This window comes from Narcine bancroftii, chromosome 3 (genome assembly GCF_036971445.1).
Source record: "Narcine bancroftii isolate sNarBan1 chromosome 3, sNarBan1.hap1, whole genome shotgun sequence".
Taxonomy (NCBI): Eukaryota; Metazoa; Chordata; class Chondrichthyes; order Torpediniformes; family Narcinidae; genus Narcine; species Narcine bancroftii.
In genome coordinates, this window is record NC_091471.1 from 270075271 (window position 1) to 270099348 (window position 24078).

General features: G+C 38.0%; 2 protein-coding genes across 6 annotated transcripts in view; one reads left to right on the top strand and one right to left on the bottom strand.

Annotated features, from left to right (window-relative positions):
• LOC138758762 (receptor expression-enhancing protein 6-like) overlaps positions 1–131 on the bottom strand; it is a 37387-nt gene extending 37256 nt beyond the window's left edge. The window contains exon 1 of the mRNA XM_069928120.1: positions 21–131. The gene's annotated coding sequence lies outside the window, so the exon portion shown is untranslated. The remainder of the gene's footprint in view (positions 1–20) is intronic.
• Positions 91–23697, top strand: LOC138758761 (proprotein convertase subtilisin/kexin type 4-like). 5 transcript variants are annotated; one of them, XM_069928111.1, is made up of 16 exons: positions 92–407; positions 3225–3329; positions 3506–3598; positions 6415–6543; positions 7135–7211; positions 8626–8711; positions 9789–9961; positions 10568–10780; positions 11642–11742; positions 12756–12827; positions 13454–13557; positions 14410–14527; positions 16685–16864; positions 17450–17574; positions 19849–19968; positions 23054–23697. In XM_069928111.1, exons 1-16 carry the CDS (start codon positions 252–254, stop codon positions 23590–23592), a joined length of 2391 nt encoding a protein of 796 aa, XP_069784212.1. In that variant the 5' UTR covers positions 92–251; the 3' UTR covers positions 23593–23697. The 5 variants fall into 5 exon arrangements, with proteins under 5 accessions (XP_069784214.1, XP_069784212.1, XP_069784213.1 ...); XM_069928114.1 differs by lacking the exon at positions 92–407 and adding an exon at positions 433–769; XM_069928113.1 differs by lacking the exon at positions 10568–10780 and having other exon boundaries at positions 91–407.
• Positions 23698–24078: the final 381 nt, after the last annotated feature.

Here is a 24078-nt window from a genome sequence, read left to right on the forward strand (position 1 = left end):
CCTGCTTCTCTGCCACTCACCTGACACCTCGCCTGAGCAACCCCGCCGGCCGACCTGTGCATGACGTCACCGCGGACGCAGCCGGCCGGTGACGTCACTGGCCACCAACGGCCGCGCTCGAGCCCCGAGCCGTTGCAGCCGGGCGTGGGGAACGAAGGGGATGACGTAGTTGAGGTGGGGGTTGTCGCCCCGCCCCCCGGGGTGGTGACGTCATCGGGGAGCCGCCAGTCCGTCCCCTTCGACCCTGCACCATGTCCTTGTTGCTGCTCCTAGTGACGGCGGCCCTCAGCGGTGCCGCTGGCGGCCGCCGCCAGCTCTACACCAACACCTGGGCGGTGCGCATCGTCGGTGGCGACGACCACGCCGACACCGTTGCCTCCAGGCACGGCTTCCTCAACCTGGGACGGGTAATGGCGCTGTCCCCTCTGGTCATCTCCTTCCCCCCCCCCCCCACACCCCGAGGGGACCCTCGCTCTGCGCTCCCACACACCTGACAACCGCATCCTTTTTTCTATGTCTGTTAAGTTTAAGCAGAATTAGATTCCCCAAACACCCTTTAAGATAATAAGCAGAATTGGGTTTCCCCAGATTTCTCACCTTTCAAAACACCTCAAAGTGCTTTAAACCAAACTAAGTGCCGGTAATTAGTGTAAAAGTGACAGCAAGTGCTAACAATCTGTAAAACACAACGTGGGAGAAACTCAGCAGGTCGAACTGTGCCCCTTGTTAGATACTTAACCAACCTTTCGGGCTGGAGTCCTTCACCAAGGTATGGACCTTGCTTCTTGGGGTGGGTGGGGGGTGGGGGGGGGGTGGGAAGAGAAGCGTGTCCCAATCCAAGATGACCAAAAGAGATTGTTAGCGAGTCTGCAGACACCGTGGTTGAAGTAAAAACACAATGCTGGAGGACCTCAGCAGGTCAAAACAGTGCCCTGTGCTTTATGTAGCAAAGAAAGATGCGTAAACCATCATTTCAGGCTTAAGCCCTTCATCAGGTTATGAGCAAAAGCTAGGCAGGAGCCTGAGGTTTGGGTGCCTGCCTACCTTTTGCTCATACCTTGTTGAAGGGCTTAAGCTTGAAATATTGGTTGTATGTCTTTATCGTACCATACTATCCTTGGCTGCTCTGTGGGTAGTAAGGGATTACTTGTGAGTTGGAAACAAACGGTTAGACTGGTCTAGTGGAAGTAAAGGGCCGCCAACAGCCTTTCCTCCTGAAATGTTGGTTACCCTTTACTTCCTCTTGACGCTGAGTGACCTGTTGAGATTCTCCAGCACTTTTATGTATTGTTCTGTCTTTGTTTGCATGTATGATAAAACATAGCAAATAAATGCAGGAAAAGAATGACAGTTTACAAATGGTGTTTCTGTACTTTTTTTGAATATTTTATTTAAAATCAACACGTGTGACAATAAAATCATAAATCACACCGATACAGAACTGACAAGTACATGCTTATCTATATGTTAATATAAAAAGAAAAAGCCCATATAAACCCCAACTATTTCTGTAGTCTCAATCGGAGTTTGAAATGGCCAAAAAAACATGAAAGCATTGTTGCTTTTTTTTTTGCCTATCAAGGGGAAAACATTGAAAAGCTTGGAGGAGTGGTGGTAACATTTGACAATTTACTAGTTTTACTCAAGTTTTGTTTTGCACATGGAAGTGCTCCCTCTTAAATGCTGGACGATGAATGTTGGTCTTGATGGTCTGAGTAAAACTGAGTTGAATCAAAAAGTTATGAGCCAAATGTTCTATTTCTGGATATAATGTGACTATGGCCCAAGTGGAAATGTGGACAGTGAATATGATGCACCAAAGCTTCAATGAGACTAAATGAGAGTATGACAACTTGCCAGATAGATGAGGCTATCTGCTTTTGTAGGAGAAAAACAGCCTTCATGAATAGTTTGGGGAAAGGGTGCTATTTATGCAAGTCATTGAAGTACAAGGTTAAATGTGCTTTGCTACAGTTTTGCTGAAGGCCTTGATGAGATCACATTTGGAGTATTGTGCACAAGTCTGGTTTTCTTTCTATAGAGGGAGTGTAGCATAGATTCATCATCTTATCTCCTGCAAGGGCAGGTTTGTCCTGGGAGAGATTGAATGGGTTGGAGTTCTTGACACTGAGATACGATATCCCAAGAGGATGCAACATTTCAAGGTATTGCAGTCTCAACACCTAATGAGAATTTTTCTTACTTGTTGAGTGTTGAATCCTTGGCATTCTCCGCTGCCCTGAAGGCTTCTACCATTCACTTACTGATTGTAATCAAAATAGGTTTCTGGATATTAGAGGACTCATGGGATATGGAAAAAGGAAGGAAAATGTGTTGAGCCAGAAATTAACTATAGTCTCAATGAACTAATTTGGCCATACCTTTTTTTAAAATCTTAGCTAGGCTAATAGTTCATTGCATTGATCAGGAGTGCTAAATTGATCATGTACTCTTCTTGAGATGCACATTTAAGATTTGAGGCAGGGGTTGGGTCCATGTTTCTTCACAATCAAGATTGCTTTTTGTGGAATCTTATTGTATGCAACTTTATGCTATGTAGTCAGAGTAATTGCATGAATTGTGTTTTTTTAAATTTTCTAAACGAGGCGCTTCTTGATTGCAGTAGTCCCTAGTAAATCCACCAGGGGGAATGGACAACACTATTACAGCACCAGTGGGAATGGAAAAGCTTTCTACCACAAGGTTTAGTTGAGACGAATGGTATATAGACCCTTCCAAAGTGAAACAGGGGAAGCACAAGGGAGAAGGAAATGGGGATTAGAATAATGGGAAGGGCACAACATGGTAGACATGAGAATTATTTCTGTTGCAGAGGATTATTTTAGATAAAACTCCAATGCCAAGTATCCCATTTGTGCGATTCTAGCTAATTTTATAAATGTTGGTTCATGTGTGTTATTTGCATTGATAGTGGTGAAACTTGGATTTGTAATTGTTTAAGTTACTGTATAATGTCCAAATATGAAATTGTCATACTTGACAGACATTAACCCTCCATCTCATGTGTTTGATATAATGATGATGTTAAAATAAAAATAACTACATCAACACTTGCAGTTTTATTTCCAAAAGTGCCCAGGATAGTTTAGGAGGAACAGGAGAAGTTCTGGAACATTCAACCCATTCAGTGATCAATTTTGATGAAGATGTAAATGTCAGAAGTATTCATTTCAGAGTTCTTCTTTTCTCTATATTCTGAAAAGATATTTGAAGACGAAGACTACTACTATTTTAAACACAAAGCAGTGTTGAAGCGATCTGTCAATCCACACCAAATGCGACATAGATGGCTGGAAAAGGAGCCCAAGGTAAACTGGGCAAAATATTTGTGGCATATTGGACCTGGTTTTAGGCATAGCACATTAAGTAACAATTACTCTTGTATGTGGCAAACTCTCGTTATTTATTAATATGTTTGTGGTACTGTTTTGAGTGTTTTGAACTTCAGGCACTGACAGGAAAACCTGTATTACTGTATGTTTAGGTAATGTGGCTGCAGCAGCAAATAGTGAAACGACGCCAGAAACGCTCATTTTTTGTTCCTTCAGATCCCTTGTATCGTAAGCAGTGGTACTTGGTAAGTTTGGATGCTCTTGGGGATGTGGGGGGTATAATTAAGCACATTGAATGTCCTGAATTACTGACCAGTCAAAGATGTCTGGACTGGAAGGATTTTTTTTGCTTCCCAAATGTAGAATATTTATTTTTTGTGGTATTGGTAACTATCATTAAATTTGAGTTCCATGTGCTGTAATATAGCTTAAAAAAATTTTGTCACTCGAGATCTTGAACATGTTCAGCCAAGGGTATAAGCCAAATCTAGGTGCCTAGCTAAATAAGTTCAGATAAACCACTTTTATCTGTCTCAATTTTGAGTTCTAATGCTTTCATCATCTTGATTACAAGGGGTCATCATGTCCAAATGACATGCTTCTGTTCCCAGATTTGGGAATGTCTCTCAAAATTGGACTTTTAAAAAAAAATTAAAAAAAAAAAATCCCTTAGTTTTGGGTCACTAGACTCAAATTATCCTTTTCCCTATTCTACACTCATGTTCTCTGCAGCCTTGAAAATTGCACTGTATATTTTTATCTATTAAGCATGCTTGATATGTTATCCAGTTCAACTTGTCAGAGAATATTAATGTACAGTATTTTTTATTAGCATTTAATAGAAAGGATGCCATGGAAAAAATATGAATGAAAGTTAAGAAATACCATTTCAAAAATTGATTATTGTAATATTTGGAGAGCAATTTTGGATAGGGGACATTTCTTAATTATCTTTTGAATGTTTTTGTGTAGCAAATACAAAAGCAGCATTTTACGATTTATAGCAAGAGTAAATTTGGCTTTTGTAGGAGTCATTTCGATCAATGTGATGGTAATTGGGTCTCTGGATCTTAAATCCTGAAGCAAAAAGATGAAATACCTAGGGAGTATAAAATCATTTTGTATGTGCTAAACACATGGACATTGATGCACAACAAACTTGTGCTCTGGAATTCACATTCACTTTGTCATTTGGTGCAAAGGATTAATTATTTCCTTTCACTTTTATTCTCTGCTCGTATATCCTATGATTAATTTTCTTTACAATCTTAGAAGGTGAAAACAATGGTAATCAAAAGACTAGGATAATGTTTGCTGTCTCAATTACTGTCCAGGTTTATTCAAGGAGAAAATTTGATGGAATGGATATCTAGGTTAAAGAACCAGAGCAGAATCCTTTTTTGGATGCACAGTACTTCTTCCTTTAATCTCTCTTACTATACTCTTGACTACAAGAGTGTTTGAGTTAGATGCACTCAAGTTCCACAAGGATGATAAGTGATGAACCAAAGTGCTGAAGTTTCTGATGAATACATGCACCTGAGATAAGCCTGCATTTTTTTAAACTTCCTCGAAACTTCAACATTAGTGTGTCATCTGTTGTACTATATTATAATGATACCAAGTATTAAAACAGTAAAAGAAATTTTCCTGTGGAGTAACTTCAAACTAAGCTGAAGTTCCCTATAGCAATTGTGTTTGCTGTTCTAAATTGTGGAGAGATAAAAGCAGTTTGTGGCCTTCCAGCAGTTAATGAAGTGTATGGCACTGTTTAACACTTACACTTTGAAGTTGAAGATGTGTATTTTTTCCATATTAGGGTTGTGACTGTTATTTTGTTCATGTACAATAAAACTTTATCTTAAGATATTTTCAGATATACACTGTTCATTTAAGAATTGGATTCTATTCTCGTAAGCTGAGCATCTATTTAGCTATTTTAATATGACTTTAAGTTACTTAAAGCTGATTTTTGACCAAGGTTTGGTGAGAGATGATTACACTCTGCTGAGGTAGATAATTTCTCAGCATGTTTGCTATTGCTTTGCTGTATGATATATTTAATTATTGAACTTTGGATCCTTCTGCCAGAAAAAAAAATTAAATGAGAAAAAAATGTAATATACAATTTCCCTTTTTAATTGCAGGTAGCTTCAGATTTTTAAAATATTTTTTTTCATGAAAGGGCATAGAGAAATGTGATACACTGTTTCTCCTGCACATTTGTGAAGTTACCTGCAAATTGAAGGAACTACATCTTTTATTCTATCTGTGTGCCTCAACAAGATGGCATAAATATCAACTTCTCCAATTTCCATTAATCTAATCTACTGAGGCTCTCTTTTGCTGTCCCTCTGTTTCCTTTCCTCCAGCTCTCTACCCCTTCCTCTCCCTCTATCACTTGATTATTTTTTTCTCTTCTACCTTCCACATGTATCCAGCTGTGACCTTTTTCCTGTTAGACGGTGGTCCACCCCTTGCCCCTTCCTCCTCTCCTCACCACCCACACTCCCACCTTTTTATTTAGGAGCCTGCCTGTTTTTTGCTCTTACCCTGACGGAGGACTCAGGCCCAAAACTTTGGTTACCCTTCACGGTAGATGCTGCATGATCTGCTGATATTCTCCAGCACATTTGTGTATTCTGAAACACCATTGCTTCTTTTGTTGTTGGAAACTGAAGGATGAATGATCTAAATTTTGTATAAAGGAGTAAAAGATCATATCACATTGGGAATTAGAATTTTGTGATATGAAGGAAAGTCTGTATGGATTATAGGCCAATTACAATGACTGTTCCCATTTACTGATATAACATCTTTCAAAATAATAGATTTGTGGTCTCCATTGTGCATCCCTTACAATAAAAGGATATATTTGATAGTACATTACTACCCAGAGTGACCTGCATTTACACTGGAAATGGAGCCTAGGCTAAAATATTCATTAGCTTTAAGATAGATTGATATAATGTACCTTCCTTATATTTTATATGCCTTAATGAATATGATTGGTTTATTAACTGTATTTTTATATTTTGAAATTATGTTCTGTTTTGTTTAGAACAATGAAATACCCAATGACCTAAATGTTCTGTCGGCCTGGAAGCAGGGTTATACAGGGCAGGGCATCGTCATCACCATCCTAGATGATGGAATAGAGAAGAACCACCCAGATTTGGCTGCAAACTATGTAAGTTTAAAACTTCACCTGTCGTTCATTGGAGTTGAACAGCATATCGCAAAACAACAGTGATCAGAATTTTCATATGGCAGTAGGGCATGAGTTTTATTGAAACATTTTGGTCTTGAAATTTAATTTTAACTTGTTTAAATGGCAAGGAAATGACACTTGCTGACTTTACTATGTTTTGTTGCCTAAGCACTAATTTTGGTTCTGCTGCTGTCTTGGCTTTTATATCCTACTAAATAGGGGAAAGTGCTTCCATTTGTTTCAGTCTGTGGGGGGAAAAGAAAAAGGGAAACCTGTTGGGTTTTCTGCTGACCAGAAATCCCTGCTGATAGTGTGTATGCTTTGTGGTTTTAATTTGGATTACTGGCGATGGTTATGGAGGCAACTAATATTTCTAATCTTCCGATGGATGGAAATTGTGGCACTCCAAAGGGGATCTGGTATCTGTGTGGTACTCCAGCAAGGATCTAATATCTTCAGTGGAGGAAAGACTCTCTTCCCCCACCGACCCAGCAATGTGACCTTGCAGTTTTTACTTTATTAACTGAAGTTAAAATTTTGCGTATTAGTAATAGCAGAATTGTGTTGTAGGATCCTCATGCAAGCTTTGATATAAATGATAACGACCCAGATCCTCAACCAAGATACAACTATAATGATGAAAATCGGTGAGGTTTTTTGCATTTGTTTGCTATTTTAACTGAACTAGCAATAAGTACTCGTGTAATATATGGTGCTCTTCGATACGTTGTTAGGAGGATTGCTTGGTTGTTTGGGTTTACCATGTACATAGAAATTCCACAATAATGTATTATGGAAATCTGACAAAGTCCGCAACTTCCACAGTAAAGAGTGAGTACTCTTCAGCATTAATCCCATCTTCTGGCATTTGGCCTATCACCTGTGCCGAAGCAATTTTAATAGCTTATCTAGATATTTAACCATGATGTTGCGAGTTTCTTATCATATATGCCAGTGCAATGTACAGAGGTATGGAAATTTTGACAATGCTGTTGGTGCACTACCTTCCGTGCATTTGCTCCACTGAATGGGGGGGGGGGGGGTGGGGGGAGAAAAGTCTCCCTTCGATCTCCCTAAATCTTTTGCTCCTTGCCCTAAATAACAAAATTATCAACATTCAGGAAAAAAAGATTAATTTTTTTTCATGATGTCTTGCATTCACCTGAACAGATAATGAGAATCTGGCCTTGATTTAACGACTAACCTTAAAAGATGCATTATATCCTTGGTAGCATAGACATAAACTACCATGGTAATTTGTTGCAAATCGTTGAATAAATCAGCATCCAAAGAGGATGCTTAAGCGACAGTGTTAATTTTTAGTGCTTGTGGTTCAAGATAATCGACAATGATCATTTTCATGACTGCTGAGGAAAAATTATTTCAGATTGAACACAGTATCCACATGGAGAACTTTCTAAATATATTGATTTGCAAATTATTATCAGAGGAGGACTGCAGGCAACAGCCAGTAGATGGCATTAGTAGATTAATTGTTTTTGTTTCAACAGTATAAAAACATTCAGTTTTTTAAATCGTGTACAAAATAATCAAAAACTTCATCTATCCCATATTGGAAAGACTCAAAGGCTAAGTACATTTCAAAAGTAGTTCTTGGTAAAACGTTGGGTCTCCAACACCGTGACAGCTCTTGTTTTTGGGAAAGGCATTTTGTTCCATCAGGTGAGATCTTATCTTTAATAAATTTGGGTGAAAAACTATGACTATATATATATCAAATTACATTTAGAATTATGAATTTTTAAAAGAGGTGGTAAACATTCCTCTCAAAAAGGGTAAAGTAATATCATAATTTTTTTCCTGCTATTTTTTTCCCACTCATAACGTGTAGGCTCCATGACAAAGATTCTCAACTTGTTTTTTTAATGTGAACTGTACCTATGCAATATTTACTGCTGTATTCTTTTAAGGAATGTTTTTTAACAGCATGTCACGAGGCACAGTGGCAGGCAAGCCACAGATGAGGATGATTGTACAATTTAGATTCACGAGCTTGGATGTCAATGTCACAACATGTAATTGTTCTACTGTCTTTAACAGACATGGGACAAGATGTGCCGGAGAAGTGGCTGCAGTAGCAAATAACCTCTGTGGAGTTGGTGTGGCATTCAATGCAAAAATTGGTGGTAAAATCTCCTTTTACTTTTTAAAAAGATGACAGCTTGTACTGCATGTGGGGTTTCTGTGGAAAAACTGGCATTTTGGCCACATAGTGTTTAAGTTCCTGGACTATGATTTTATCCAGTCATGAGTTGCACCTTGACAGTAGGGGAATTTTAAATGAAAATGATTAAATAAATCTGCAATTTGTCTTGCGAATGGTCGCCATGAAAATATTTTAAAAACCTGTCTGATCTGATGGAAATCTCCCATCTGCACCCATTCTAGCACCTGTGTGACGAGGTTCTCAGGTGAGGGACATGTTGCCTTGCCAGCAGCATCCACATCCTGTAAATAAAAATGAGTGAGGACTTGTAGAGGGTTAAGCAAATTATAATATTCACAGACCTTTAATGCATGGGATATTTTTATTTTCATTGATTGTGGCCCTTGTTTTCTCTCCCTTTAGTTTTTGCATTGTCTCGATGTAGTGTTCTCAGTAGTTTTTTTGCCCTCGACATTTAAAAAAAATTGTCTCAAAGTTACAATTCCACGATCTGGTCCAGCTCAACACTTGAATTAATCTTATTTAAGAACGGCTAAATTGGCTTCATAGTGAATTTCCCTATTTTGCCATTGTAGTGCTGCACACATTTGCTTTGCCAAATCTCCTTATTTGTGCCTAGCAGAGGCTGCCTCATTAAACCTATTTAAGGTACGTTAGATGCAGTTCTGGGGAAAAGTCAGATAAGTGGAGCTGACTCCCAAGCCAGATCAGCCATGATCTTGTTCAATGGCAGAGTGGGCTTGACAAGCCAGATAGCATATTCTTCCTTCTCTGATGTTACATGCATGGATAGTTTAGCAGTATTACAGCACCAGCTCTCAGGTTCAAATCTAGCATGGTTTGTAAGAAGTTTCTGCATTTTTGTAATGTCAGTGTGTGTTTCCTCTGGATGCTTTGGTTTCCTACCACATTCCAAAGATGTACGGGTTAGTTGGTTATTCGGTCTATGGATGTAATTGAGTGGCATGGTCAGTGGGCAGGAAGGCCTTTTACCGTGCTGCATATTTTTATAAAACAAAATGTTTTCTCCCTGCAGGAGTGAGAATGCTTGATGGGGAGATTACAGATGTCGTGGAAGCCCGCTCTCTGAGCCTCAACCCTCAGCATATTCATATTTATAGTGCTAGCTGGGGGCCTGAGGACAATGGACAGACTGTGGAAGGGCCAGCAATGTTTGCAAGTCAAGCATTCCTCAAGGGCATTACAAATGCAAGTTTAAAATATTTATCAATACTTTAGTTGAATATATTGTGTGAATGTGTTAATAATCAACGAACAAGGCAAATAATATGCTTTTGAATTGCAACAATATATTTAAAACTAATATCATTCAGCATTTAAAATTATGATGATTTAATATCTTTGAATGGAGAATTGTGCAAATTGCCTACATTCTGTAATACTCACTGTCATACATCCTCGAGTAAAATGGAACATTGTGCACAATGACTGTCTAAGATAAAAGGACGTTAGTGTTCCCACCCCCTGTCTTTTTGTGGATCTGTGCCTGGGCATTTGGAAAAAATAGCTAAAGTGAAAAGCAAAAGTCCTTTTAATACTCTGGACATAGTTTTGTGATTGGTGAGAATGGAAAATTAATATTTGGAAACCTGAATTGTGTTGTGGAAATTGGCTTTAGTAATTGCCTCAATGGTTTTGTCATACACAAATATGCATGTTGCCTGATATAATCTTGCTCTGAACTATTTTACTATTTGGAATTAGTGAAGTATTTTTGAGCTTGCGCAATTAATTTGACAACACATGATAAAACAGGTTCACTGGAGATTTGTCTATTTATTTATGTAATCTTAGGGGCGAGGTGGTCTTGGTTCCATCTTTGTTTGGGCATCTGGAAATGGAGGTTTCCAGCATGATGACTGTAACTGTGATGGCTATACAAACAGTATCTACACATTGTCTGTGGGCAGCGCAACTCAACTGGGAAACGTCCCTTGGTACAGTGAGGCCTGCTCTTCAACGTTAACTACCACTTACAGCAGTGGGACCCGAATGGAAAAGCAGATCGTAAGAAAGATAAAATAATTTCCCTCTTTTTTTTGAAGGTATGGGAGGTCATTATAGCCAGCTGATTGGAATACCAGTCTCTGACTTCTACACTGTTAAGTTAGAACTTGAGGAAGCTGATGATCTTGCGTGATTCTTTTTCAGCTTTTTGAAGCTTCACTTGGAAGCTTCTCTTCCCATCCCATAAATTTAAATGACCCACTTTACATTTGACTCGGGTCTGGCAATTTGTGAATTTTTTCTTCTGGCAGTTCATGTAGAATCATTTTCATTGGGTTTGAGGTTGATATGCACTGTTGAGATAAACTATTAAGAAGAATGAGATTAAATTTATTTCTGCATTTGAAGAAGTGTGGTTCTTACTGCATATTCCCCCTCCAACCATTTCCTTCCTTTCTCTCTTAAATAAAGTCAAAGTGAAAAATGTTCCCTTCTGGGCAGGGATACATTAACCTCGAATACAATATGCTTTAGTGTGCAAATTGTACTATTCCCCAATCTATTGGGCACAATAAATCCAGGGGGGCCACACTGATGTAAAGGTATCAGAGACCTTTATTCAAAATCTTCAAAAAATTGTATTGACAGAAACAAACTTTAAGAGAACTATTTTAAAATCCACAATAATTAAAATGAGTGGATTTACTAAACGAGACAGCTATTTTTATCTGGCCTCCAGTTCATCTCTGAATTCTGTGCTGACAAAGCATAAGGACATCAGCTGTGATTTTCTCTCTCAAATTCCCAGCAAATCACATGTTTAGAATTTTTGCCTGTAATTCCTTTTCCCCATTTCTATTCTTGTTTTCATTTTTCTTCCTTTTCCTGACACCCTCCCTCCCCATTTCTCATTGGCCTCAGGTCACAACAGATCTACGGTTACGATGCACTGAGAAGCACACTGGAACCTCCGCATCTGCACCTCTTGCTGCTGGGATCATAGCACTTGCTCTGGAGGCTAAGTAATTTTCCTTGCTCTATAAACTGACAAATTCATTCAAGAGGATGATTATCTTGTATGAATTTAAACCATTTTGCTTGAAGAAGTGCAATTCGGATTATCCAAAATGTTTTTTTTCGGAGAACTGGTCATTTTTTAAAAACAGCACAATAGCAAAACATTTCGAACCATGTTTAAACAACAACAAGCAACAAGGGAAGGCTTTTTAAGCATTAAAATAATGTTTAATTCTCACCAAAGAAATTCTGGCCGTTGCTGATCACTGAGACCTCTCGCCCGAGCTCCACACTACCGCTGGGAGCCCGAGGTCTGTGCTGCCTCCAGGAGCCCAAAGTCCGCGATCTGTTCGGGGGGCTCCAAATAAATTTTTGGTAAATTAGGATTTCTGATTTGTTTTGGATATTCTCATTTATCCAAATTTGAATTTTTTTTCGGATAAATGAGGATTTTGGATCACTGGAATTGTACTACAGTTAATTCATTAGAAATATATTTTAATATCTGCACTGTATTAACAATTTATTGATTTGAGGTTTGGAACAAAACCATATTTTAAAAGAATCAGTTGTATGCAGATTCAATCTGGTTAACTTCAAATGATTTTAAATATTCCTTATTTTAGCATTTCCAGCAGATAATTGATTTGACTGTCCTTTAGCAGAGTAGCATTGGGCCTTTCTATTCCTGTGCCAAATTCATTGCACTTATCAGGACTGAATGATAATCCAGTCATTTCATTACCAGCTATTTATTTGTATTCATTATTCCCTGCTCCCTTGTATGCCAGCTGGAAAAAAGCTCTTGTCACGAGTGTCCATTCCTTCTGAATCTGTATCTTTGCATCTTTTCTTTAATTTATCTGCCTTTCTTCTGGATTTATAACTATATGCTTCCTTAATTAAAGTTACCGTTACGGCCTATATGCCTGCTAAAGTTGCAAATAAATTCCTGCTTGAAGTTTCTTCTCTTGTGATGTGACTTTGTTTGATCTTATTTGGTTCTCTTTTTATACAGGCATAGTCTTCTTGACTACTGTCTCCGGAACTCCTTCGGTTACAACAATAAGACCCAACTGGCCTGTTTTTTGTATGATACCTTTGATATTTAATTCTGTTTTTAATGAGGTGCAGTATCTTCCAAATGTGCTGAAGACTGAAATTATAATTTTTGTGCCACAAAGCTATTTTTATTTGTCCCCTCCATTTCCAGTCATAGTCTTGACTTGAACCTCCTTACTTGAAAAAGTGTCTAACTTTTAGCCATGATTTCTCAGTGGTGATGCCACCATGCTTCCATTTCTTCCATCTATCTTGGCTCTCTGCTGGAACTGCTAATCATCACCTTCCACCTTTACTATGTCATTGTTGCCCTTGCCTTATGTCTTCAGCCCAGACAAAAAAAATTGCCCTTTTTTTTTCTTTTGATATTATCAGCATCCACTCAAACTCTTGGTCTGTAGATTGTGTTAGATCCAATGCTTCATCTTCCTTGTGACAATAATAACAAATCTGTAGATATTGGAAATCTGAATTAAAATAGAAACTCCTCAGATGGTCATGTAGGTTCAGTGGAAATGGAAACTGAGCTAGTATTTCAAATCTGAGATCCTTTGTCAAAATTAGAATGAAAACTATGTGAAGATTTGGAAAATAACTTTAGTAAGTGAAATAAATGTCAGAGTTTTAACTCCTAGATTCTGTTGTCATTTGTAGTCCTGCACTGACCTGGCGTGATATGCAGCATCTTGTTGTGAGAGCATCTAAACCACTTCATTTGAAAGCAGAAGACTGGACCAAAAATGGAGTGGGGCGCAAAGGTAAGAAAGACTAGTTTAATTTGTATGCATTCTTAAGTGGTGTGAAACAAACCAAAGAACATTTAAAAAAAAAAAAAAAATAGGTGTCCATAATATTAATGTTGTGTTCGGGTTTTAGTTATTCAAAACTTTTTGTAAAAACATTCTTTTAATTTAAAACAAATTGCATAACTTTTAAAATGTGGACCTCCAAAGCAGTGAAGTTCCTTTTTGACTGTTGCGATTTGAGTGGTATAATTTAGAACACCAAACTTGCAATCTACCTATAATTCCATACTTGGCAGCCATTAGCCATTTGGTATTAGCTTGAATTGGACATGTTAGAAATTGACATGGGTAGAGAGGTGGTAAGGCTGCTATGGATATGAGATATGAAATATTTGGAGCAGAAGCCTATAAAAGAATACAGTATAATGAAACGGATCCCTTAATGGGTAACTATAGAATTATCAGCTATATGGTAGCTCATCAGTATCTGGAGGGCACCGTTAGAATTAACTCCAATTTGTATTCTGACATGAGCTAATGAGATCCCAACATTTCATCAGAATTAAGAACAAGGTGGCTTTTATATGCTAACTGTCAAAAAAAAGCCTGTTTCATGATAATTTTTACTGGATTTGACTGCATTAGTGATCTAAATTGACTGCAACAAATGGATATTTATCTTTGATGTTCAGATTCTTGATCATCATTTCACTGTCAAGAGTAGTATATTGAAAAATATTATTCTCATACATTACATTGGATTGAGTCATTTATCATTTCTTAACTTATGACATTAATCACAGTATTTGATTTCAGATCATTAAACTGTGCCTGATCATTTGAATTATGATTAATTGTTTTCAGTGAGCCACCATTATGGATATGGACTACTAGATGCTGGACTTCTGGTGGATTTAGCAACAAAATGGTTAACTGTTCATCCACAGAGAGAATGCTCCATAGAGATTATTAAATTCCCACAGTAAGCATACAAAAAAGATTGGAATTGTTGTTGTATAGTATAAAATTACAGATGGCTCTAAATGTCTTACAAAGCTTTACCTTGTTATGTTATTCTGTTTTGAAATTGCTCTGTAGCAATTTGATGGAATAAGCAGGCACATAACTAACTACATTTGTTCTTTGGTAGGCGTATATTAACTGTAGAATAGACTATATGCAATACAGCCAGAAAATAGCAGAGAAATGAGCCTTGATGTTTCGTGAGAGCTACAAATCCAGGTCTAAATCCATAATGATGATAGATATTTTATAAAATAATAAAGGGGAATCCAGAATTCTAAATCAGTATAAACAAGGTTTAAATAAGATCAAAAAGTTTTTTAAAAAATCTTTAATTTCTGTGGCACTTGGTATTTTAAACTTATTGAAGCATTACTTTTGAACTACATTTAATATTGTGCAGATAGTAGACTATCGTACCCATCAATACAGGTCATCATCTTGCAAATGACCAGCAGATGGCCAGTTAAAATATGCTTCTTTGGGGCTGGGTGGGGGTGGAGTTGAAAATATTGTATATATTATATGAAAAGGTAGCTGGCTGGGAGTGTGTTTAAAACTGTAACCCAGTCTCGAAGATTTTGATCTGTAGATCATGTGAAAGTCATTGAATTGTTAGTAACATGTCTTTCTTTTTTATATTTGTTTCTTTCTTTAACTGAAGCTACATTCCAAAGTCGAGTAACATTTATTCAAATGGTTTAAGTATCAAAAAGCAAATAATTATTCTTTGTGCGCAGTATCATGATGCTGTAGCGGTATCTGCTTGGCCTTGGACACTCCTCGTAGCTTCAGCTTTGCCTTTTTTAATTGTATTTGTCTTTTTGCTATATGTAACACATTCTCAGCCATCTGTTATTTTATATAATGTATACACAACTTAAATTAAGAAACATGGAGTGCTCACATCATAGAAAACGTTGCATCTCTGAACTGCACTGAACTATTATTAATAACAAATTTTCTAAAATCCTATTTTTGTTTGCCAGGAGCTTACAAATGTAGCTTGTTACAGTATTTCAATTACATTTTAAAAAAACAACACATAATTGACTTGCTTGCAAGCATTAAATGAATAACTTCATCTTTTGAGTCAGTGAAAAAGAATGTTTTTGTGTCTCTCATCATAATAATAATGAGATTTCCAAGAGGTAGGTTACCAGTTTCCATTTGATTCAAGCCAAAAGTAGTCCAGATCCATGAGTGCATTATTGATAAATGTGTGCAGGAGTAGGAAGATTTTCCTTATTCCTGTATCATGATTGAAGAAGTAAAAACACAACACTGGAGAAACTCGGCAGCTCAAACAGCGTACTCTCTATAGAAAAGATAAAGATACATAACAAATATTTTGGGCTTGAACAACATATAGGCAGGTGCTTGGATAAAATGGTGAGGAGGAAAGGGGCGGGGGAAAGATCACAGGCAAAAGGTGATTGGTGTATAAGGGAGGGCACAACAGAAAACCAGGGAGAGAAGAGGTTGGAGAGCTAGAGGAAAGGAAACAGAGGGATAGGGAAGAGAGGGAGAACAGGAAATGGGCCAGCCAAAACCGAAGGTCGATGTTAATGCCATCTGGTTAGAGTGCGCAGATGAAATATTGCATGTTGCTTCTCCAATTTACGGTGACCTCGGTTTGGGAGTGCATGTCAGCTTGGGAGGGGGGGATGCAGAATTGAAATGGTTGGCCTCTGGAAGATCCCTGTTATTGATGCGAACATAGTGAAAGTGCTCAGCGAAGAGATCTCCCAGTCTGCGTTCAGGCAGTGCTCCTTCTCCTCCCCCCACCCCCACACACACCCCACCATTTTATCCAGCCAGCTGCCTACATTTTGCTCATACCTGAAACATTGGAAAAGTATCTTTGCTAAATTAAAGTATGTGTTTGATCTGCTGAGTTTCTCCGGCATTGTGTTTGTGCATGTTGTTTTAAGAATTTGCTCCTTTTCTTTAATGGGGAATGAGTAGATAGAGTAGCATGTGTATGTGCCTGTGTCCTGCCTTATTGAGGTGCACAGAATGCTTCACCAGCATGCTTTCTCATTTTTAATATTCTTTAACTATTTTGTTCATAGTTCTTAAAATAATTCACTTTCTTTTGCCCCCTTCTCCCCAGAATTATTTCTGACAAGCTTATTATCAAGCAGTACATCAATGCATGTTCTGGAACTAAAAATTATATTGGATCTCTTGAGCACGTGGAAGCTCGAATGTCACTGAGTTACACTCGACGAGGTGATCTGAGGATTTCTCTTATCAGCCCAAGCAGGACGCGCTCCAAACTGGTTGATGTACGGTATGTATGTCTGTGCTTGTTGATTTGATGGTCATATTTGAACACTCTTGTCGTCACTATGTTCTCTGAAGAACTTCCACTTGTTGGCTGACTTTTAGACCTTCTGTGATTTTTTTTTTTGTTCTGCATAACTTATCAGTTATAGTTCTGAATTGTATCTATAGAAACTGTTATAAAAACCAGAAAGGGTTAGTTTAAAACTCCAGTCTTTCAACTTTTGTTCTTGGCATTGGGGAAGGATGGATTCAAAGTTCTTGAATTCAGTTTGGAGTTGGGAATAAGACTCCAAATGGCTTGTTGATGGAAGATCCAATAATGGAATGGTTCTTTCTGATATCCATTAATGTTTATTAAATCTGGGTAGAAAGTGCAAAAAATGGATGACACATTTTCTTGAAATGTTTAATGATTATAAGATTGCCTGTACTTTACTAATGTGGGTCTTTTGCAGATAGTGGGGCTAATGTCTTGCCAATGTTTTAATTCACTTTTATGAATTGCAGCACAAGCGTGTGTGTGTCTGTGCACGTGCACGCACATGTATTGACGTAGGTTAATGTAAATGCAAGCTTTTTTTCTCCTAAGACCATATGATGGATCATCGAATGGATATAGAGATTGGACCTTCATGACTACACACTGCTGGGATGAAGACCCAAAAGGAATTTGGACTCTTGAGATTGAAAACAAAGGAAGTTCCAGAAACACTGGTATTAGTTAATTTAATATTGTAATGCATTTTTACTGTATCTTGTGCTTCATGCATTTTGCAATAGGGCTGGAAACATTTTATGTTTATCGGGGGCATTGACTTACATTCTTTGTGCTGAATTGCCACCAATCACTGAGTTTTTTTAAGAGAGGAAGTAAAGTGGAGAATTCAATTTCAAAGGTACAGAAAGCAGACTTTAATTATGGAAAGTCAGAAATGCTTTGTTTCTGGTCCTCTGAAACTAGGCAAAAGTTGTGAATTTTCTATATTCAGTATACTTCATTCTTTGGAAAATGTGATGATCTATCCATTATTTTAATCTTTAACTAACCTCTGGAATTTTGCAAAGTTTGATAGTTATGGGAGTTGTTACTAAATCCATGAATTTGCAAAAATACTACATTGACTAGACTAGACTTTGGTGCAGCTCAGATCAGAATTTATTGTCAAGAACAAGTCCTGATATTCGTTGTTTTCTGGCAGCATATCACAGTGCAAACATTCATATAAACCACCTTACTAAAGTTGATAATTAGTGCTCGAAAAGTCAAAAGTGAGGCAGAATCTTTGGTTCATCGATTATTCAGGAATCTGATGGCAGTGGAGAAGAAGCTGACCTTGTGCTGCTGAGTGCTCGTCTTTAGCCTCCTGCACCTTTTTCCCCGATGGTAGCAGAGTGAAGAGGGCATGGCCTAGGTGGTCTTTGAGGATAGAGGCTGCCTCACAGCTTGAGAGACCTTTATTCAATCCTGACTTTTAGGTGCTGTTTGCACATTCTGCCTGTGAATGTGTGGGTTTTCCCCAGATGCTCAGATTCAGATCAGATTTATGGATTTATTGTCAGAGAATATACATGACATCACATGCAACCCTGGAATTCCTTTTTCCTGTGACAGAATTACCACTAATTGATAGTGCAAAAAAAAACTGTACACAGCATAAACATGTAAACAAATAAAAGAACTGTAAACAGATAACGAGTGTAAACAAACTGCATTACATAGAGAACAAAAAGAAAATCAATGCAGTGCACATGAGTCACTGATTGACTTTGTTGTTGAGGAGTCTGATGGTGGAGGGGGAGCAGCTGTTCCTGAACCCGGTGGTGTGAGTCTTGTGACACCGATACCTCTTTCCTGATGGCAGCAGTGAGAACAGAGTATGTGCTGGATGGTGTGGGTCTTTGATGATTGCTACTGTCCTCCAATGGCAGAGTTCCCTGTAAATGTGCTCAAAAGTAGGGAGGGTTTTTCCTGTGATGTCCTGGGCTGTGTCCACTACCCTTTATGTTCAGGGGTATTGGCGTTCTCGTATCAGACCGTGATGCAGCCAGTCAGCGCACTTTCCATCATACTTCTGAAGAAATTTGCTAGGGTTTCTGGTGTCATACCAAACTTCTGCAAACTCCTGAGGAAGTGGAGACACCATTGTGCTTTCTTCACGATGCCGTTGGTGTGTTGGGTCGAGGAAATATCTGCTGAGATCATGACTCCCAAGAACTTAAATATGCTCACCCTCTCCACTTTTGATCCCCCAATGATCACTGGATTGTATACCTCTGGTTTTCCTTTCTTGAAGTCAACAATCAGCCCCTTAGTTTTGGTGGGATTAAGTGCAAATTTGTTGTTGGTGCACCATTCAGCCAAGTTTTCAATCTCCATCCTGTCTGCTGATTCATCCCCATCTCTTAAACAACCCACTACTGTGGTATTGTCAGCAAATTTGTAGATGGTGTTATTGTCGTACAGAGCTACACAGTCGTAGGTGTAAAGTGAGTAGAACCGGGGACTACGAACACAGCCCTGTGGTGCTCTGAACTGATGGAGGAGAAGTTCTCAGTTCTTGTGGAGGAGGTACTCGCACTAAATTGTGGGTCATTAGATTAATTGGCCACTGCTGTAGTTTATTAAGTGCAGAATCTGGGGACAGTGAAAATGAATCTAGTAGGGCAGAGAGGGGGTGGGGGGGCGGGGAAATTGGATGAATATAAATGGATGGTTAATGGCTGGTGCAGACATGGTGTGATTACTGTTCTGTCTTCCTATGATTTTAAAATGGACGTTTCCAATAATAGATTTTCAAGTGACTGATAAAGGGAACTTGACTCATAATTTGAAATTGATGGTATCAGATTAATTGTATATTTATTTCAGTGTCCAACTTTTTAAAGAATCCATCATTAACTTGAAATCTAACATTATGCTGCAAGCCACAACTATTGTGACATTTAATGTAAAGAACAGATTATTTTAAAAAAAATTATCTTCTGCAGGAACCTTGTCTTATTTTAAGCTGCAGTTGTATGGTACTGATGAAGACATGATGGCAAGACCGATGAAAGATGCAGTAATAAGTGATTGTGGGAAATGGAATGAAGATGGACTCTGTGAAGGTATGCAATCATTATTTTTGAGTACAGGCACTCCTTGGGTTAAAAATGCCCGATTTATGAACAACTTGTACATATGAACTGACAAGACAGCTGGAATTAGAATGCCGTCAACTTCTGGTTGGAGAATTCATTGAGTACGGATTCGAACATCGCACTTGTAGGTATATAGGTTTCGAAAAGTGCGGGTTTTGACTTAATGCGTTCTGAAATTTCTGACTTGCAGTTTTAAATTTGCAACATTAAAGTTTTATTGTTGTTGCTATTTAAACCACCTCATAATACTTTGCAAGACTCTAGTTTAAAATATTTGAAACAGATGCTGAGCTGTGGAATAGAGAGAGTTAAGTGGCTGAGTTGAAAGTTATTGCTGTCCCTGCTGTGATCAGGCTCCTGCACTATTCCGCAGCACACTGCCTTTCAACGATGGGGATTTATTTTTGTCTCTGCTCTGATGTGGCAGGCCAGCAAATTTCCAAACCACTGAACAATGCCAGTTTGTATGGAGGGGAACCCCTGGGTTAGGGTTAGGGGTAAGCTACATTAGATAAATATTTTCTTAAACTGTGTTCACTTATTGCCAGTAAAGATCTATTGCTGATAAAGGTCAGTTTTATATATCCCTTTTATAAGATTGGAAAGAATTATGTTCAAGTGCATTGTAATAATGCATTGAATAGTGCAGTTTTCCCTAACACTGAACTTCCTTAGAACGCATTAGCCATGTTGTACTCTTATTTTGTCTGGTTTACAAGTGACTCGTGAACCAACAGTTTGGTGACTCTACTGCATCCTTGGGTTAAAGACAGCTAGAAATGAACATAGGCTTCTTTGCAGCTGATTTCATCTCCAAATTTCACATGGCAAAAATCAAACCCTGACTCTCCAGCACCAGGCCCATCCTCTCCACAATAGCCATCTCTCCATCATCTGCTCCTACATCATCCAATTATGTACTGTATTATTATGCTTGAGATGTTGGGTAGCGTATTTGGAAAGTGTTTTTCAAAATTCTTAAGTGTTTTACAAGCATAGAAAAGTAGCTTGTATAGTATATATTTTATAATACTAAGATAAACATTTGACTAACTGATACTAAATAAGGACCATTGTACTTGTTCTGACTTAATACAAATTTGAGTTAAAGACAGACCTAGGTAATGGAACTCTTTTTTAACACAGGCACTGCCTGTAACCTGGCAATATTCCGGAAATATGACAGTTGAGAGAAAACACTTTGCTGGGACCATTTTTAAAATTGCATTTGAACTAACATTCTGTGGTTTATGGACACTTACACTTTCTGCAGTTATCTTTTATTTTGACCAGGATTTAATTTGCTGCCTAACTTCATTTAATAGCATAGCCAAGAGTCTTACCAATGACCCTCCACCCCCCCCCACCCCCACCCATGAATTTACCCAAATTTTCAAATGACAAAATGACCCTTAGTAAAACTGAGGCCAAATGTAACTCAGAAAGATGAATGTAATAATGGAAAAGTACAATAGTAAAGCTCAGATTTTAATTCCTTGAATCTGTCAAATAAAAGGCTCTCCACCCTTTGTGTGGTTCAATGGTCTTGTCTCTTATCACTGAAGTTGTTTATTCCGAAGATTAAGCTTGATTAGTTTCATTTTTATTTACCAGCTTTTCAATGCAACCTCAGACCACTCGTGTCCTTTGAATGCCTGAATAGACAGGAAGTCAAGAGCTTGATTATGACCCTGTTTCCACTTCATCTAGTTGCTTCTCTCCTGGGTGAATGTTCCCAGCAGAAATCTCCTGTGTGGGGTAAATGGAATTATCCCAATCCAATTGATTAATACAATAGCTGAAATATTTGATGTATTAAATAGAAGAGCTACTTAAGATGAGGCTGAACTAAATTAACCAGATTCTTTTTGTATAAATGACCCTCAAATTCTCCTTGTGACGAAGCTGTTTAAAATGTTTCTGTATTTTGAGAATAGTTGAGATTTTATTTTAATGTGAGATCCTCCTTGATGTATAGCAAAAAGTTTATGCATATGAAGGAATTAAATAGCAAGAACCCTTCTGCTTCACAGACTATAGTCTTTTCATGGAATGATTATCTTAAACACATGTATGACATCTGCAGAGTATGAGGGTGGCAAGTGAATTAAAAATATGTATATTGATAGTACAGTAAAACCTCTGGTATCTGACACAAACGGGGATGCTGGATAAGCCAGTTGTCTGGTTGCTTGAGACTCACTCTTACAATGCCAAACTAATACACCTGCATTATAAGAATGAACAGTTTAAAATACAAAGGTACTATTCTGTACTTACACTGAACAAACTTCACTTGCATGAATATATAAACCGTAAAGCATTCTACTTTAATTTCAGTCACATTCTTTGAAAACATTTAACCGTCGCTGCATTTGTACGTTCCTCCCCCTACATGGAGCCATCCGAAAGATGAACAATAACATCATAATTAATTCCCCCCACCCACCCCCCCCCCCCCCCCCAGGTTTACAGGTAAAGCCTTACTAAAAATCTTAATATACTAATAAAGACTATTACTAAGCAGAGATAAGGAAATACAACAAGAGCCACCACCAACTAGCTCTTCATCCTGGGTGACACCATTTTATTCAAAAGCAACTTTATTCAAACTTTATTCAAGCAGCTGCTATGAGCAAAGTGCAACCAAGGCACTTCACTGGCTGAATATTTGCTCCTATTTTTACCCAAAATTTTGTGTTACTTCAGAGAGCATTTACTTTTACAATTTTAAACTTTTATTTAAATTTTCATTTATTATTGCATATTTCAAATTATTTATTCTTCGGAGTTTTTTTTTGCCTGTTCCAGATAACAGGGATTTTACTTTATAATGTTGTCATACAATATTGACAATGGAAGTATTTTGAATATTGTCTTAAATCATTAGAATGAAGACCTAATATTTCTCTCAAAATAGTGTGAATGCTTTTAATACATGACAATGCCATAGTTTTTTTTGAGTAGACAATTCATTGTATATTACATTCAAGAAAATATTTGCAGGCATCTGAAAATGCAGACTTTAAAAACTTTCTTTTTCTTTTCACAGAATGCAATGGTGCTTTTGTCATTTTTGGGCACCTTTGCCTCAGTTACTGTCCTCCACACTATTACACTGTTTCAAGGACTTTAAATAAAACAGCGAATGGTGTTTATCGAAGTTTTGCAGTGTTGGCTTGTGACCCTTGCCATTCATCTTGCTACTCCTGCAATGGCAGTTCTCTAAATGATTGTGTGACGTGTCCTTCATTTTCTAAATACGATGAACGTCAGCATATTTGTTCATCTCCAAATTACCCACCGCGTTCTCATATGAATGGAAAGGAAGAACACAGGCATGGACTTCACAAAATCGCCGTGATAGTTGCAGTCCTCATTGGTGCACCTGTTGCTTTGATGTGTGGCGTGATGTCATTCTCATGGTTAATATGCCGTTTGACCATTGGACAGGCATTCATTGTAGCAACTTCGCCAAATGGAGCCTCAGAAACAGCGCAACTACAAGTATATCGTGACACGACAGATGAGGGAACCGGAAGTAGCGAGACAGAATCCACTTACTTTCTTACACGGTTGGATCAACAATAGCTTCATTAAAAAGAATCTGAATAACACCCAGATTCAGTAGTCCTTGTTTCATTGAATTGCAGAGTTACTCAAACCATTCATCCAAAATATACTATTCAAAAATCACTCTGGTCAGTGTGGTTTCTAATGCAAATTGCAAAAATACTTGTTGAGCAGTGTCTAGACATATGCTCACGTTCATACCTAGTGCCAAGGGAGAAAAGCAAAACCTTTAGCCACATGAGGGTTCTCCTTGCATCACCACTTTCAATTTGCACTACTCATCCTAGATTCTCTTAAGAGTTGTTTAATCAAGGGTGCAACTCTAGACACTTGATCGGAAACCAAATGCAGATTGGGTGATTGCCTTGTGGTGCACGCCACTTTAATTCTTCACTCCATTTCCACACGACTTTCTGTACCTGAAATTTAACATAACATAACATAACAATTACAGCACGGAAACAGGCCATTAGGCCCTTCTAGTCCGCACCGAACCAAACACCC

Coding starts and splice junctions, on each gene's coding strand:
- LOC138758761 (XM_069928111.1), top strand. CDS start 252: ATGTCCTTGTTGCTGCTCCTAGTGACGGCGGCCCTCAGCGGTGCCGCT. Junction 3,330..3,505: donor GGCTGGAAAAGGAGCCCAAG/GTAAACTGGGCA, acceptor CTGTATGTTTAG/GTAATGTGGCTGCAGCAGCA. Junction 6,544..7,134: donor CAGATTTGGCTGCAAACTAT/GTAAGTTTAAAA, acceptor ATTGTGTTGTAG/GATCCTCATGCAAGCTTTGA.